The sequence below is a fragment of the Antedon mediterranea genome, chromosome 3 (assembly GCF_964355755.1).
Source record: "Antedon mediterranea chromosome 3, ecAntMedi1.1, whole genome shotgun sequence".
NCBI classification, from domain to species: Eukaryota; Metazoa; Echinodermata; class Crinoidea; order Comatulida; family Antedonidae; genus Antedon; species Antedon mediterranea.
In genome coordinates, this window is record NC_092672.1 from 34,832,924 (window position 1) to 34,852,704 (window position 19,781).

At 32.7% G+C, this 19,781-nt stretch overlaps 1 protein-coding gene across 1 annotated transcript in view; it reads right to left on the minus strand.

Annotated features, from left to right (window-relative positions):
• Positions 1 to 11,603, minus strand: part of LOC140045352 (uncharacterized) — a 67,808-nt gene extending 56,205 nt beyond the window's left edge. The window contains exon 1 of the mRNA XM_072090207.1: positions 10,992 to 11,603. Coding sequence (XP_071946308.1) covers positions 10,992 to 11,174 — 183 coding nt within the window. The 5' untranslated portion in view covers positions 11,175 to 11,603. The remainder of the gene's footprint in view (positions 1 to 10,991) is intronic.
• Positions 11,604 to 19,781: the final 8,178 nt, after the last annotated feature.

Here is a 19,781-nt window from a genome sequence, read left to right on the forward strand (position 1 = left end):
AAACTATACACATTTTTGTCTTGCAATTCTGACAACTAATTGGCCATCAGTCACTTTAAATATCAATAATTTAACATCCTAACATCCACAATGTAGTTTAGTACTGTATAAATAAGCAGCTATTGCACTTACAATGTACACTCAGAAACAGTTTTATTAATTTAGAATGAATCCAATTACTTTTTTTTCTATCAGTACAGTACTGTAGGTATATAATAAAGGACTTGCACTGAAAATGTGAAACAGTACTGTAGGTATATAATAAAGGACTTGCACTGAAAATGTGAAACAGTACAGTAGGTATATAATAAAGGACTTGCACTGAAAATGTAAAACAGTACTGTAGGTATATAATAAAGGACTTGCACTGAAAATGTGAAACAGTACTGTAGGTATATAATAAAGGACTTGCACTGAAAATGTGAAACAGTACAGTAGGTATATAATAAAGGACTTGCACTGAAAATGTGAAACAGTACTGTAGGTATATAATAAAGGACTTGCACTGAAAATGTGAAACAGTACAGTAGGTATATAATAAAGGACTTGCACTGAAAATGTAAAACAGTACTGTAGGTATATAATAAAGGACTTGCACTGAAAATGTGAAACAGTACTGTAGGTATATAATAAAGGACTTGCACTGAAAATGTGAAACAGTACTGTAGGTATATAATAAAGGACTTGCACTGAAAATGTGAAACAGTACTGTAGGTATATAATAAAGGACTTGCACTGAAAATGTTAAACAGTACTGTAGGTATATAATAAAGGACTTGCACTGAAAATGTGAAACAGTACTGTAGGTATATAATAAAGGACTTGCACTGAAAATGTGAAACAGTACTGTAGGTATATAATAAAGGACTTGCACTGAAAATGTGAAACAGTACTGTAGGTATATAATAAAGGACTTGCACTGAAAATGTGAAACAGTACAGTAGGTATATAATAAAGGACTTGCACTGAAAATGTGAAACAGTACTGTAGGTATATAATAAAGGACTTGCACTGAAAATGTGAAACAGTACTGTAGGTATATAATAAAGGACTTGCACTGAAAATGTGAAACAGTACTGTAGGTATATAATAAAGGACTTGCACTGAAAATGTGAAACAGTACTGTAGGTATATAATAAAGGACTTGCACTGAAAATGTGAAACAGTACTGTAGGTATATAATAAAGGACTTGCATTGAAAATGTGAAACAGTACTGTAGGTATATAATAAAGGACTTGCACTGAAAATGTGAAACAGTACTGTAGGTATATAATAAAGGACTTGCATTGAAAATGTGAAACAGTACTGTAGGTATATAATAAAGGACTTGCATTGAAAATGTGAAACAGTACTGTAGGTATATAATAAAGGACTTGCATTGAAAATGTGAAACAGTACTGTAGGTATATAATAAAGGACTTGCACTGAAAATGTGAAACAGTACTGTAGGTATATAATAAAGGACTTGCATTGAAAATGTGAAACAGTACTGTAGGTATATAATAAAGGACTTGCATTGAAAATGTGAAACAGTACTGTAGGTATATAATAAAGGACTTGCATTGAAAATGTTAAACAGTACTGTAGGTATATAATAAAGGACTTGCACTGAAAATGTGAAACAGTACTGTAGGTATATAATAAAGGACTTGCATTGAAAATGTGAAACAGTACTGTAGGTATATAATAAAGGACTTGCACTGAAAATGTGAAACAGTACTGTAGGTATATAATAAAGGACTTGCATTGAAAATGTTAAACAGTACTGTAGGTATATAATAAAGGACTTGCATTGAAAATGTGAAACAGTACTGTAGGTATATAATAAAGGACTTGCATTGAAAATGTTAAACAGTACTGTAGGTATATAATAAAGGACTTGCATTGAAAATGTTAAACAGTACTGTAGGTATATAATAAAGGACTTGCATTGAAAATGTGAAACAGTACTGTAGGTATATAATAAAGGACTTGCACTGAAAATGTGAAACAGTACTGTAGGTATATAATAAAGGACTTGCATTGAAAATGTGAAACAGTACTGTAGGTATATAATAAAGGACTTGCATTGAAAATGTGAAACAGTACTGTAGGTATATAATAAAGGACTTGCATTGAAAATGTGAAACAGTACTGTAGGTATATAATAAAGGACTTGCATTGAAAATGTGAAACAGTACAGTAGGTATATAATAAAGGACTTGCATTGAAAATGTGAAACAGTACTGTAGGTATATAATAAAGGACTTGCATTGAAAATGTGAAACAGTACTGTAGGTATATAATAAAGGACTTGCATTGAAAATGTGAAACAGTACTGTAGGTATATAATAAAGGACTTGCATTGAAAATGTGAAACAGTACTGTAGGTATATAATAAAGGACTTGCACTGAAAATGTGAAACAGTACTGTAGGTATATAATAAAGGACTTGCATTGAAAATGTGAAACAGTACTGTAGGTATATAATAAAGGACTTGCATTGAAAATGTGAAACAGTACTGTAGGTATATAATAAAGGACTTGCATTGAAAATGTTAAACAGTACTGTAGGTATATAATAAAGGACTTGCACTGAAAATGTGAAACAGTACTGTAGGTATATAATAAAGGACTTGCATTGAAAATGTTAAACAGTACTGTAGGTATATAATAAAGGACTTGCATTGAAAATGTGAAACAGTACTGTAGGTATATAATAAAGGACTTGCATTGAAAATGTTAAACAGTACTGTAGGTATATAATAAAGGACTTGCATTGAAAATGTTAAACAGTACTGTAGGTATATAATAAAGGACTTGCATTGAAAATGTGAAACAGTACTGTAGGTATATAATAAAGGACTTGCATTGAAAATGTGAAACAGTACTGTAGGTATATAATAAAGGACTTGCACTGAAAATGTGAAACAGTACTGTAGGTATATAATAAAGGACTTGCATTGAAAATGTTAAACAGTACTGTAGGTATATAATAAAGGACTTGCATTGAAAATGTGAAACAGTACAGTAGGTATATAATAAAGGACTTGCACTGAAAATGTGAAACAGTACTGTAGGTATATAATAAAGGACTTGCATTGAAAATGTGAAACAGTACTGTAGGTATATAATAAAGGACTTGCACTGAAAATGTGAAACAGTACTGTAGGTATATAATAAAGGACTTGCATTGAAAATGTGAAACAGTACTGTAGGTATATAATAAAGGACTTGCATTGAAAATGTGAAACAGTACAGTAGGTATATAATAAAGGACTTGCATTGAAAATGTGAAACAGTACTGTAGGTATATAATAAAGGACTTGCACTGAAAATGTGAAACAGTACTGTAGGTATATAATAAAGGACTTGCACTGAAAATGTGAAACAGTACTGTAGGTATATAATAAAGGACTTGCATTGAAAATGTGAAACAGTACTGTAGGTATATAATAAAGGACTTGCACTGAAAATGTGAAACAGTACTGTAGGTATATAATAAAGGACTTGCATTGAAAATGTGAAACAGTACTGTAGGTATATAATAAAGGACTTGCACTGAAAATGTGAAACAGTACTGTAGGTATATAATAAAGGACTTGCATTGAAAATGTGAAACAGTACTGTAGGTATATAATAAAGGACTTGCACTGAAAATGTTAAACAGTACTGTAGGTATATAATAAAGGACTTGCATTGAAAATGTGAAACAGTACTGTAGGTATATAATAAAGGACTTGCACTGAAAATGTGAAACAGTACTGTAGGTATATAATAAAGGACTTGCACTGAAAATGTGAAACAGTACTGTAGGTATATAATAAAGGACTTGCATTGAAAATGTGAAACAGTACTGTAGGTATATAATAAAGGACTTGCACTGAAAATGTGAAACAGTACTGTAGGTATATAATAAAGGACTTGCATTGAAAATGTGAAACAGTACTGTAGGTATATAATAAAGGACTTGCATTGAAAATGTGAAACAGTACTGTAGGTATATAATAAAGGACTTGCACTGAAAATGTGAAACAGTACTGTAGGTATATAATAAAGGACTTGCATTGAAAATGTGAAACAGTACTGTAGGTATATAATAAAGGACTTGCATTGAAAATGTGAAACAGTACTGTAGGTATATAATAAAGGACTTGCATTGAAAATGTTAAACAGTACTGTAGGTATATAATAAAGGACTTGCATTGAAAATGTGAAACAGTACTGTAGGTATATAATAAAGGACTTGCATTGAAAATGTTAAACAGTACTGTAGGTATATAATAAAGGACTTGCATTGAAAATGTGAAACAGTACTGTAGGTATATAATAAAGGACTTGCATTGAAAATGTGAAACAGTACTGTAGGTATATAATAAAGGACTTGCACTGAAAATGTGAAACAGTACTGTAGGTATATAATAAAGGACTTGCATTGAAAATGTGAAACAGTACTGTAGGTATATAATAAAGGACTTGCACTGAAAATGTGAAACAGTACTGTAGGTATATAATAAAGGACTTGCATTGAAAATGTGAAACAGTACTGTAGGTATATAATAAAGGACTTGCATTGAAAATGTGAAACAGTACTGTAGGTATATAATAAAGGACTTGCATTGAAAATGTGAAACAGTACTGTAGGTATATAATAAAGGACTTGCACTGAAAATGTGAAACAGTACTGTAGGTATATAATAAAGGACTTGCATTGAAAATGTGAAACAGTACTGTAGGTATATAATAAAGGACTTGCACTGAAAATGTGAAACAGTACTGTAGGTATATAATAAAGGACTTGCATTGAAAATGTTAAACAGTACTGTAGGTATATAATAAAGGACTTGCATTGAAAATGTGAAACAGTACTGTAGGTATATAATAAAGGACTTGCATTGAAAATGTGAAACAGTACTGTAGGTATATAATAAAGGACTTGCATTGAAAATGTTAAACAGTACTGTAGGTATATAATAAAGGACTTGCATTGAAAATGTGAAACAGTACTGTAGGTATATAATAAAGGACTTGCATTGAAAATGTTAAACAGTACTGTAGGTATATAATAAAGGACTTGCATTGAAAATGTTAAACAGTACTGTAGGTATATAATAAAGGACTTGCATTGAAAATGTGAAACAGTACTGTAGGTATATAATAAAGGACTTGCACTGAAAATGTGAAACAGTACTGTAGGTATATAATAAAGGACTTGCATTGAAAATGTGAAACAGTACTGTAGGTATATAATAAAGGACTTGCATTGAAAATGTGAAACAGTACTGTAGGTATATAATAAAGGACTTGCATTGAAAATGTGAAACAGTACTGTAGGTATATAATAAAGGACTTGCATTGAAAATGTGAAACAGTACTGTAGGTATATAATAAAGGACTTGCATTGAAAATGTGAAACAGTACTGTAGGTATATAATAAAGGACTTGCATTGAAAATGTTAAACAGTACTGTAGGTATATAATAAAGGACTTGCATTGAAAATGTGAAACAGTACTGTAGGTATATAATAAAGGACTTGCATTGAAAATGTGAAACAGTACTGTAGGTATATAATAAAGGACTTGCATTGAAAATGTTAAACAGTACTGTAGGTATATAATAAAGGACTTGCACTGAAAATGTGAAACAGTACTGTAGGTATATAATAAAGGACTTGCATTGAAAATGTTAAACAGTACTGTAGGTATATAATAAAGGACTTGCATTGAAAATGTGAAACAGTACTGTAGGTATATAATAAAGGACTTGCATTGAAAATGTTAAACAGTACTGTAGGTATATAATAAAGGACTTGCATTGAAAATGTTAAACAGTACTGTAGGTATATAATAAAGGACTTGCATTGAAAATGTGAAACAGTACTGTAGGTATATAATAAAGGACTTGCATTGAAAATGTGAAACAGTACTGTAGGTATATAATAAAGGACTTGCACTGAAAATGTGAAACAGTACTGTAGGTATATAATAAAGGACTTGCATTGAAAATGTTAAACAGTACTGTAGGTATATAATAAAGGACTTGCATTGAAAATGTGAAACAGTACAGTAGGTATATAATAAAGGACTTGCATTGAAAATGTGAAACAGTACTGTAGGTATATAATAAAGGACTTGCACTGAAAATGTGAAACAGTACTGTAGGTATATAATAAAGGACTTGCATTGAAAATGTGAAACAGTACTGTAGGTATATAATAAAGGACTTGCATTGAAAATGTGAAACAGTACTGTAGGTATATAATAAAGGACTTGCACTGAAAATGTGAAACAGTACTGTAGGTATATAATAAAGGACTTGCATTGAAAATGTGAAACAGTACTGTAGGTATATAATAAAGGACTTGCATTGAAAATGTGAAACAGTACAGTAGGTATATAATAAAGGACTTGCATTGAAAATGTGAAACAGTACTGTAGGTATATAATAAAGGACTTGCACTGAAAATGTGAAACAGTACTGTAGGTATATAATAAAGGACTTGCATTGAAAATGTGAAACAGTACTGTAGGTATATAATAAAGGACTTGCATTGAAAATGTGAAACAGTACTGTAGGTATATAATAAAGGACTTGCACTGAAAATGTGAAACAGTACAGTAGGTATATAATAAAGGACTTGCATTGAAAATGTGAAACAGTACTGTAGGTATATAATAAAGGACTTGCACTGAAAATGTGAAACAGTACTGTAGGTATATAATAAAGGACTTGCACTGAAAATGTGAAACAGTACTGTAGGTATATAATAAAGGACTTGCATTGAAAATGTGAAACAGTACTGTAGGTATATAATAAAGGACTTGCACTGAAAATGTGAAACAGTACTGTAGGTATATAATAAAGGACTTGCACTGAAAATGTGAAACAGTACTGTAGGTATATAATAAAGGACTTGCATTGAAAATGTGAAACAGTACTGTAGGTATATAATAAAGGACTTGCACTGAAAATGTGAAACAGTACTGTAGGTATATAATAAAGGACTTGCATTGAAAATGTGAAACAGTACTGTAGGTATATAATAAAGGACTTGCACTGAAAATGTGAAACAGTACTGTAGGTATATAATAAAGGACTTGCATTGAAAATGTGAAACAGTACTGTAGGTATATAATAAAGGACTTGCACTGAAAATGTTAAACAGTACTGTAGGTATATAATAAAGGACTTGCATTGAAAATGTGAAACAGTACTGTAGGTATATAATAAAGGACTTGCACTGAAAATGTGAAACAGTACTGTAGGTATATAATAAAGGACTTGCACTGAAAATGTGAAACAGTACTGTAGGTATATAATAAAGGACTTGCATTGAAAATGTGAAACAGTACTGTAGGTATATAATAAAGGACTTGCACTGAAAATGTGAAACAGTACTGTAGGTATATAATAAAGGACTTGCATTGAAAATGTGAAACAGTACTGTAGGTATATAATAAAGGACTTGCATTGAAAATGTGAAACAGTACTGTAGGTATATAATAAAGGACTTGCACTGAAAATGTGAAACAGTACTGTAGGTATATAATAAAGGACTTGCATTGAAAATGTGAAACAGTACTGTAGGTATATAATAAAGGACTTGCATTGAAAATGTGAAACAGTACTGTAGGTATATAATAAAGGACTTGCACTGAAAATGTGAAACAGTACTGTAGGTATATAATAAAGGACTTGCATTGAAAATGTGAAACAGTACTGTAGGTATATAATAAAGGACTTGCACTGAAAATGTGAAACAGTACTGTAGGTATATAATAAAGGACTTGCACTGAAAATGTAAAACAGTACTGTAGGTATATAATAAAGGACTTGCATTGAAAATGTGAAACAGTACTGTAGGTATATAATAAAGGACTTGCACTGAAAATGTGAAACAGTACTGTAGGTATATAATAAAGGACTTGCACTGAAAATGTGAAACAGTACTGTAGGTATATAATAAAGGATTTGCACTGAAAATGTGAAACTTTATCTAAATATCCTTGGTTCATTTTGTTCGGTTTCCCTTGCTTGACGTCATCTGGTTTTTTTTTGATACAGTATATTTCTGGTGTTGTTTATTGATGTACAGTATTTGTATGCTTTCTGTACCATTTTAAAATGTATTTTATGTATGAACCAAATAAATTCAATCAATCAATCAACAAAATACTGTACAGTTAAAGAGTTCAACTTTTGATAAAACTCTGTCTACACTATCAAACTAGTTGAAAAAAATTGTGATGTGCCCAAATATGGTAGTGATATGCTTAAATATAATGGTAGTGATATGACATCATCATGTCCGTACAGTACTCTACATGGGCACATCACATTTGTTGTCACATAAAATAGACAGAGCTTTAAACATACAGTAAAAAACTAAAACTCCACCAGTTGGGACCCCTGAATAAAATGTAAATTTTATAAAGTAATACTGTAAATTTGTATTTTATGTTATTGATATATGATAAACCAAGATTTCTATTAGATTAATATTTTCCAAGATGGAGATACTGTAAATTTTTATACAAACATTGATTTCAAAGCTAAAAATACTGTCAAACAGGTTAGACATGCAGACGTTCCAACCTAAATGAATTAAATGTGTGAAATCGGGAGATATATTTAAAATTCGGGAGACCAGGAGGTGATGTTAAAATTCGGGAGACTCCCGGATAAATCGGGAGGGTTGGAACGTCTGGACATGGAGAATAAAGCAGTCAAGTCAAAACAGAAGCAAAATGTGAAAAAACTATAAAGAGTGCTTTTTTTTATACCACTGTAATTATCATACAGAATGAAAACAAACACAACATAATCTAGTAATTGCAAAACATCAAACAAAATGTCTGGTTTTTCATTCATAAAAAGTTTCTTCATTCACAAAGACATCAACAAACATTTTGTATCTCTTCGCACCATAATGTCTAAATGAAGTGTAAAAAATATCTGTATAATGTTTGCCATTAATTAACCTTCAGAATTGCTTTTCCAAATGTACATGAAAACAGAACAAAATGGACACTTGAATGAAATCGCTTTGCACTGAAACATCAAAGCGGAAATTTAAATTAACACCGGCTTTTAGCATAAAAGGAATTATGGATTTGGTCTGTTTGTATGTGGTTCAAGCTCACATGAACTTAAATGTTTTGTTTAGATCGTTCTTTGATCCTTTTAAATCCGATAGTGGAACAGACACACTTTTTGATTTTTATTTTATAATGTACAGCGGCTTTTCAAAGAAAGACATTACCGATAGTGTTTTATTTTTAATAGTAAATACTTATAGGAATATGATCATTTTATGATGTCATTGCTCCCCTAAAAATACTCATTCTAAATCTGTTCTGTATTGTCAATTATATGTAAAGTATGTTAATTTTTTCCTTGATTTGATTTTTTTGGGGTTTGAAATTTAAACGTCTATTCTTTAGTAAATGCATATGTTTTCATCTACATTTTATTTAAAAAAAAAAAGGATTTTAAATGTTTTGCTTACTATTAAAAACCAAATGCTAATAATTTAAAAGAAAAATACTGTTCTTGCAAAACTTTTTTTTAAAACAAGCAATGATGGACAAATCATCTACTGTAGGGTAATTTTGTTAGTTAAAATTATAGTACTGTATAGTACTGTAGTGTAGTATATTAAATACAAGTGCCCTGAGTTGTTGATCAAGCACCTTAAAAAAATGATTTAGGCTGTGTACAAGAACTTTACAGTCGGCTGAGTATTAACATCAGCCAGCATAATTACTCACAGCCTTAGTGCAGAAAGATAAATAGTTTAAAAAAGGAAGTTACAAGAGCTAAAAACAATGGACATGCATAGGAATGGTTGGCCTTATACCTGCCAATGAACAATACAAAGTATGGACCTTTGTGGACTATCTAATAGGATTAAAAAGGGCTTTTGTTTCCTCTATTAAAGAAGCTAGTAGAAATCATTAGAAATACAATAGAACAGTACAATCAATATACGCCCAATTCACAACTTTAAATCCTTGTATTATCAACTTCTAAGAACTGTGCTTTAAAATGGTTTAAAGTAGTTAGCGATATTAAGAAAAATATACTATTAATTGCATATCAATTTATACTACAAGAATTTTAAATTGTTTTTAAAGCCTAAAGGGGTAATCATATCATTCTACAAATTATAGAAGCTATTATAGCAAATAGGACAAAAAGAACATGAAATTTAATAGATTTAAAGAATTTGTGTTTGATAAAAAACTTTGATGTTTAAAACTGTATATTTGTAACAAAAACAGTTAAAAATTAAATTAGCCTTGAAACTCAATTAATATTCATTGGAATTGAGTCAAAGTAGCATTATCGTAAATATATAAAAATATTCTGCATTTCAAATCAAAATATGTCAGAATAATAATTAATATTATTTTAATAAAATATATTTAAGAGTATTGTGTGGACAAAACTCTATTTTAATTTTTGGCAAGTTATTATTAAACGATAAATAATAAAAATTAATTAAAATCTGAGAAATCATGTCAAAATTTAAAAAAGTTTTTTGGAAAGATATTAAATTTATCCACCACAGACACTAAAGTAGGCAAAGATCTGAAATTATTATTTAAAAATTAGATTTCAAGAAAAAAAAATATCAGACCAATTACTTAAATAACTGCATTATTAGTGCTAGTGTTTTACACATTATATAAATAGTATTTGTATATAAATATTTACATTGGCTTATTTTTATAGTTTAGTTATTTTATTTTCAACCTGTTATTGGTGTTTTATTTTACACTGTTGGCTTGAAATAAAGAATAAATAAAGAATTTCAACTTTAAAAAAAATAAATATAAAAAAGACACTCTCTTCTCAATTTTTACATTGTTGCTGGACACACAACTGTCAAACTTTTATAATCCACAAAGAAAAGTATTAATCCAACGTGAATATGCACAATCCACGAAAATTCCACATCTTTATTAAATATTGCGGCGCCAACTTTTAAGCTAGGCCCCTCCTTACCTGTAACAAATTTCCTTCAGCGGCCTTCTTCGGGCCAGCGGGAGAGAAATTCCCGTACAATTCGAGCGGTTTGTGGATAGCCTTCCCGTTATCGTCTGAATATTCCATCTTTAAAACCGCGTCTTCTTTACACAAAACGCCAATGACTGCTGACAAAAACAGCACATAAGATATAGCTACCATCTTGGTATCATTTCCCACAAGATCCAGTTCATATTCAATCTCAAACTGTCCAAATAGTTTTAGGTTCTTTTGCTAGGCCTATACAGTCAAGCCGAAACAACACCGCTCTGACACTTGTCTCCACCACCGGCCTACTCTATCGTATCGTGTGCAGTGTACTACACTGTGAGGAGTGTGATTGTTGTTGTGTGTGGTGGTTTGTATGCGAACTGTTGAAGCGTAGCAGCTGAAATCCAGTCACGTGACGAAAACTTATTTTTTTTAAGTACAGGCAGCATGCAGCATAAGTATAGATTACAAATTTGGGACGGACTTGACATTTGACAACTACTAACCGTTTTTGTTTTCAATTTCCTATTAAATTAACCATCTCTTAGAACTTATTATAAACACTTTCCGCGTGGTACCGTTAAGATCTTTTGGCGTTAATAAACAACTTCCCTCGTTAAACATGAAAATATCTTGTCGGTAAGATCAAATGATAATGACAAGCAAGTTATAGATGTCACAGGAAAAAAATGCCTCGGGTTTTTATCATATTTTCAAAAGGATACTTTATTTAACTGGTCGCTGACGCTTAGTCGCACCGAAATATAATTGATCGTGTGTGTGAATTGATGATAATTTTACCTGATATGTTTTCGAACAATATAATGTTTGTGAGGGATCTCCATAGAATTATCGAAATTACTAAATGTGGTGCGTGAGAGTAATTTGAGAGCGAGATGAGACTGGTTAATAGGCGCATTGATATCATTATCAAGATGTAATTGCCGGCGGTATATATTTGAATATCTTATAAATGATCCATCATGGATATTATATTATACATAGTCTATACGCAATAATATTACAAACATGTTTTTATCAGATAACAAAATCTATATTGAAACAAACGTGCATGTGTTTGTTTAAAAACCGAAAGGTGTTCTAGGCTTTTGTTATTTTGTGGGGGGGGGGGGGGGAGGGGGGGGGGGCGGTTAAAACGTGTCTCTCCATCACGTGACAATAACGTTACTTATTTTAGTTCTTTCTCACTTTCATTTTTTAGTTTTTCTTAATTTTAACTTCCAATTTGTAACCGCTTTTTATAACTTTTAAGTTTTTTTGCAACGTGTGAGTATTCTAAATTTAATTCTTTTTCAAAATATTTTATATATTTATATCTGTTGTTTGTTGTACTAATATCTGCCAATCTTTAAGAAGAATTTCTATTGTTATTTTATTATGATAATGGACAAATAAAGCTGGAGTATTCTTCATGGTGTATATGCCTAACTGGCACTATGGACATCTAGCCTAAGTACGGTCTTTTTATTATAACGAGGCCTACATTTTGTCAAGGACTTCCACTTCCATACCTCATCTACCAAATTGATGATATGATATATTGCAACCCAACGGGCATAGTATGGAATTCGATGGCAGGGCGCATGCATATACTAAAGTAGACTGAGTCCGAATCTTGTGAACGGATTTAAGTCTTCATTTGTCTTTCAATTTATTTGTTTCTTGTTTTTTATTGTATCATTTTGTCATTATAGACCTACGCATCGTTATTTAGAATTATTCTATGAATTGTTAAATTTATAGATGGTGCCTTAATTCACCGGGCGTTTCGGGTACTCTTAAAAACCCCGAAATCGTCTAATTTAGTATCTGTTGATACATGCCCTGTTTAGAATTGGAAATGAAACCATCAAATCATATTTAATATCTTGAAATAGCTGTGAGTAATTGAGAAACAATAACATTTTGACGAGAAGCGCGCATCAACCGTCATGTCGTCTGCTTTCTCAGAGTAGGCAAATGCCAACTATAAACATCGGTTCGCTTTCTATTGAATTCGGGTGTCAAAATTTACGCGCGAAAAGCACACGGTACTATTTTCAATTTCACTGTTCGATAACTCTGTACTTAAAAGAAACCGCCACCGAATGTTTGACACCTTCGTAAATATGATTCTTATATCAAACCTTTGATGTTATTGTTTGTTGTTTCTAAGGAGTTATTTCAAAATGTTTAGAAACATAATCAATTAAAAGTACAAGCATGAATTGACTTGGATTACCATTCATATCGTCTGATGATGCAGCATCCGTAGATTCAGCGATATTTTTATTCAATAATTGGTCTGAATACTGTACTTGTTGTTGAATTACAGGTGGTCCACGTCCATAAAATATTAAAAGAATTATTAAAATCATCAAATGGACATCTATTGTGAGCATTTTGGGATATCGAACAACTGAAAACAATAGCTCACATTTTTCTAGTACGTAACCCCTTAGTAAATATACACGTATTATTATACACACGCATATCGTACATCAACACATGTCACATGCACTCGACACAAACTCATTTAAACTCATCTACTAATTTAATCTCGTTTTTAGGTTCATAATACGTCATAAAGTTTTAGAAACCCAAATTATAGAGGGCGCTAGTGCTTATTTGACTTTTCTGTTGTTGGTGGACAGGGCATGAATTATTGAATAGGACAGGGACTACACCTATTACAAAAATAAAATATAATACAGAAACTTTACAGCCTAGACTTTACATTAAATATGAAATAAAATATGAATAAACTTAATACCAAAAAAGGAACCTACAACATAATTATATACAGATACCTAAAACAAGCATGGCAATTTCGAAATGATTCACTGAATTCCATGACTCAATAACTATGTTATCTACATTGCTACATTAAGTAAATTGAAAAAGTGGGGGGGGGGGGGGGGGGAGGAGTTGGGGGTTTTTCGTAATAAGCTGTTTATCAGTTGATTTTATTTTATTTTATACACTTTTACTATATCTTGTTTTGTATTCATTGTGTAAAGTAATGATCTACTGTATGTATCGATGTAAATTGGGGGGGGGGGGGGGTAGGATAGGGGTTGATAGTTGCTTTTGCCTTTTTTAACTTTTCTGTTAATTGTTATATTTTATATTGTGAAGGATGCACCTTTGTGCTAAGTGTGCCACCGATCTAAAGGTTTAATTCCAAATAAATAAATAAATAAATATACAACGTTGTTGCGTCTAGCTATATCTGTATGTAGGCCTTCTGTTTTTTTTTTTTTTGCCATTGCAGAAATTCTACTAAACCATTCATTCATATGACCAGTGATTACTTTCCGAAAGAAGCTTCTAAAATTATTTCAGAAAAAAAAATTACATTACCTAAAGATTAATAAATAATTACTTAATGTGTGACACTAATTGGTTAGGCTTATCTCAATACATCCCGATTTCACATTATTAGTTTGTTCACTTTTAAAATCATAATTTTCAATATCCGTTTAAAAAAACATACTGCACTGAATACTATTCTGTACTCAATATTGTCAACTGGTGGCGCTATTTATGTAAGCCGTTGAAGTAGTATTTACTTTTAAGTACTTACAAAATGATAATTGTCTTTTAGTCGGACCTAAGTCCATGTTTGCAATCAGTGGTAGTAGTGACCATCATGATACAAGTTGTGGACACCGTTGCTAATTACACATCCGGGAAAAATAACGAGAAATACATTTTTGTAAGTATACTTCTATTTCTATCATTTTGAATAATTTCATTCAGTTGGTATTTAAGTATTTGATATGGGCTTATATTTGAGAAAATTAACAGATGTAATTTATCGCTCTTTTGTACAAGGACAACATATTTTACAAGCTTTAAATTATTAATTTAAGCCTATTATTATGTCTATTGCACTCAGTTACTGGAAGATGACATCTGTTCAAATTTGATTTTGTTTTTTTACTACTGTATATCTGTGTTTTTTTATAGATATTTCAAAGCATTGGCAAATCATCATTTTTACTATGATTAATGAGATAACGATTATACAGCTATCAGTGTTAGCTGTTCTATTTGTTGTCGTTACACTCCTATCATTGTTAGCGTAAGTAAATTGATACATTATCATAAAAAAATTAAGTCTTATCTACACTATCAAACTTTATGTGAAAAAAAAATGAGATGTGCCTATATATGGACATGATGATGTCATATCACTACCATATTTTGGCATCACATATTTTTTGTCAAACTAAATTGATAGTGTAGACAGCTTTATACATAAAATACGATAGGATGACACAATTCTGATTCATTTGTCATTAAATGCATATGTATGTATTGTATTTGATGGAATTTGAATGCAAAAATATTGAATACACTTTTTTTTTATAAATAAAATATTCTCAAGCGCATGCTGCATGACGAATATTATGTAACACGCGAGGTAATTAATACGAGGCCTCCGAGTATCTATACCATTACATTCACACAGCATAACACGAGTGAAATTCGAGGGTAAAATTATTTAAATACTTTTGCTCCCTATAATGGTTTCATATAAAAGCCAAAAAAAAAATGCGTGTTGCGTGCACGGACGTCGGATCACACTCGAGTCATTGCTCATGTATAAAAAGCCGCGATCGCAAAGCCTCAAATAAAACAGTAAAAACCGACAGAATTAATATTTTCACTTGAGATGTTATTTGATATTTTAAATTTAGTACCGTAAATTGTATACAAATTATGTTTTTTTTTCAGGAGGAAGAAGCCGTCAAAGAGAAAAAGACAAATTGCACCCAGCAACACTGTCAATGCAGTTTCTAGCAACACTGGCAATGCAGTTGTACTTGTACCAATACCAGACAGGACCTCCCCACAGGCGTTCCTAAAAGACGAGGGAACACAATATGACAAAAACATACACACAGTGGTCACAATAGAACAGGAGAATGTTGACTCTACAACGAACAAACAGGATCATGATGTTGAATGCGGTATTGTAGCCGTCCCGTTGCCCGGAACCTTAGCCGGAGGTGTCGATGAAATAGATGGTGGTTCTAATAATGGTAACGGGAAGGAACAGCCACCTCCAAATGGTCACACGACAAACGAAGAGATAATCAAACAGTAATTTTGTTTAAATATATTTTCTTGTAGTTTCATATGTTACAGCAATTTGTAGTCAGTATAGTTGGTTTTAACTGTGTCATACCGTAGTTGTTCCATGTAAAATCATAATTGATATTCTTAGTAGTTCATGTAATCATTATCATCATCATTGTCGTCATCATCATCATCATCATTGCTAGCAAGCTCAACCCACCGCAAGATGAAGGCCTTTCCATCGTGCCATCTCACTTTAGATCTTTATTGGCGCCTTTGTTTCTTTCTGTTGGTACTGTAGTTCATGTATAGACCTAACATTCATTCGACCACATCTTTAGTGTTTAGAGGGAACCTGTCATATTAGTACAGTAGTAGTATCATCTGTCTATCGACCGTGTCGCTGCCGTCTTCTTCAACTCTTCGTCTTCCATTACGCTCATCGCTGTCTCCATCACGACCAACATTATCTTCAGGCTTAGACACGAGATATTAGTCACCGCCGTTCTTGCCATCATCCTAAGTACAGTCATAATCATCATTTTAGTCTGCTCTTTATCTTCACCTATTGGCAAAACGTGTCCTACCATACGATTTACCAGAACTATCGTGTTTTTATCAATAGAAACGATGTTCAACCTCCTCCTCCAAACGCGTACCTGGCAGCATATAACTCAATAGATTCACAGCAGCAGACGGCCGCGGCATCTACAGCAGCAGCATCTCCCCAGGATGGAAATAATGTTGTACTTGTTGTGAACACGCGAGAGGTCCAACCAAAACCAGAGTCACCAAAAAAAGATAAGAAAGAAAAAAAGAAGAAAGAAACCAAGACAAAGAATACGAAAGATAAAAAAAACAAGAAGGAACCAACTCAAGAAAATAAACAAATTGATAATAAAATCCATAGTGAACAATCCAATGTTAACAATCAACAAACACAACCGAGTTACGCACAACCTTTGCCACAACCTTTGCAACATATGGTTACAAACCCTCAAGAACAAACGGCAGAACGCGTTATGAATCCCGTAATTGCGTCAAACAATACGAATAAAACGCAAAGTCAAGCACAGATGGCTGTAGTAGCAGAAAGAGATACGCCACAACGGTCTAATAATCAACAAACACAACGGAGTTACGCACAGCCTTTGCCACAACCTATGGTTACAAACCCTCAAGAACAAACGGTAGAACGAGTTACGAATCCCGTAGGCCTAACTGCGTCAAACAATACGAATGAAACGCAAATCCAAAATCAAACACAGATGGCTGTAGTAGCAGAAAGAGATACGCTACAACGGTCTAACAATCAACAAACACAACCGAGTTACGCACAACCTTTGCCACAACCTATGGTTACAAACCCTGAAGAACAAACGGTAGAACGAGTTACGAATCCTGTAATTGCGTCAAACAATACGAATGAAACGCAACCACAGATAGTAGCAGAAGGAGATACACCACAACGATCTAATAATGATGCTGCAGGTAACTACGCTGCTTTGGTCGTTGTCACCAGTAAGGAAATGACAGAGACACCAAATGTAAATATGAATAACAACATCTGTAGATCTACTGACATAGTCACTATAGAACCGGATCATACAGTTAAATTTGGTGCCATTGGTACAACTGATCTGGTTACCAGAGAGCAGGAAAATGTAGTTCCGTTGGATACCATTGGTGGTACAACTGACGTGGTTACCAGAGAACCGGAGCATACAGTTACATCTGGTGCCATTAGTACAACTGATGCGGTGACCAGAGAACCGAAGCATGGAGTTGTACTGGATGCCATTGGTGATACAACTGACGTGGTTATCAGAGAACCGGAGCATACAGTTGCATCTGGTGACATTAGTACAACTGATGCGGTGACCAGAGAACCGAAGCATGGAGTTGTACTGGATGCCATTGGTGCTACAACTGACGTGGTTGTCAGAGAACCGGAGCATGCAGTTGCATTTGAAGACTATTCTCCACAATCCATTGATAACACTTCCGAGATTCTGCAAGCGACTGGAAACACGACTGACGTTTCAACAAGGTAATCATTTGTGCTGTTATATTTATATACAAATTCCAGATAACTTTGAGAGACAGTTTTTTGTATAGGTCTAGTTATATATTATTTGAATTCGTTTTCTAAATACTGTATAGACATTTGTTAAAACCCCTGACATGTACAGTCAGACTTTTTCTATAAAAAGTATTTGTTTGCGCTTAGATTGACGTGTTGAACCTAAAACAGTTGGAGTGAAATTTAATGATTAACAATTTTGTATGAAAAAAAAAATACAAAAAGCAGTAACTTCGATGTATTATGTCAAATATAAACCGTGTCAAACACATTAATTTAGCAAACGTGATCATTATGTATATAAAATGTTGTTTTCTTCACATAGTTTTGCGCCAACCGTCACATCAGCACACGACTCAGTCTCATCAGCGTCAATCAAGGAGAAGGGAGTGACGGAAGTCGGGGATGACAACTCTCTCGGGAATGACACGCCTACGATTGCCAGCACGAATAAGGAAACACATGCCAATCATACACCGATGGAACAAGACAGTGAAGATGCTAGTAATTTAAATACACAAGAAGTTAGTTCAAGTGGTAGGCCTACTGAGGTTAACAAGACCCTAAGGACCGAGGAAACACATATTGAGGAGGAAACAAGTGATAGTTTATGTAATGATGAACCAAGTTCAAACATGACTGTAGATAATACAGATAGTAGTGATAACTATGAAGATGACAGTAAAAACGTAATTGCTCCCGATTCGAAAAATGAGGGACCGACAGAAAATGAACGACCGATAGAAAATAAAGGACCGACGGAAAGTGACGAGAGGATGATGATAGATAACGAAAATGAAATATCACCAGAGGGAGAACTAAATACAATAAAAGAAAATGAACAAAATGAAAATGCATTCGAAGAAAATGACGTCAGTCAAAATATAGAACGACTTGCAGAAGAAAATGACGTCATGCAAATATCAGAGCGTCATACGGAAGAAAACGACGTCAGTCAAAATACAGAACGACTTGCTGAAGAAAATTACGTCACGCAAAATAATGCAGAACGACTTGCTGAAGAAAATGACGTCACGCAAATATCAGAACGACTTACAGAAGAAAATGACGTCAGTCAAAATAATACAGAAGAACGACTTACAGAAGAAAATGACGTCATTCAAAATACAGAAAGACTTGTAGAAAAAAATGACGTCACGCAAATAGAGCGGCTCACAGATGAAAATGATGTGAGTCAAAACACAGAACGACTTACAGAAGAAAATGACGTCAGGCAAGATACGGAACGAGAAGAAAATGACGTCAGTCAAGATACAGAACGACTTAGAGAAGAAAACGAGAGTGCTCCTGCGATTGCAGATCATTTTGAAACTGGAAAAGACGACCCCGACGATAGCCAGAAGATTGATATCATTATTTAATGAAATCAAGAAATTTACAAATTAAACAATCTTTAAGGAGGAGAATGGCAAACGAGGCATGAACTGACAACCAAAATGAACCGCCAACGAAATGATTCAGTCACCACGCGTCATAAAACACAAAAAAAGTGGTGTTACACAGTAAAATTTAAAAAATAAAATTAAATATTTCTAACGATGATGAAAACTCAGGAGAACAAGATAATTTGTAAATATTTAATTGCC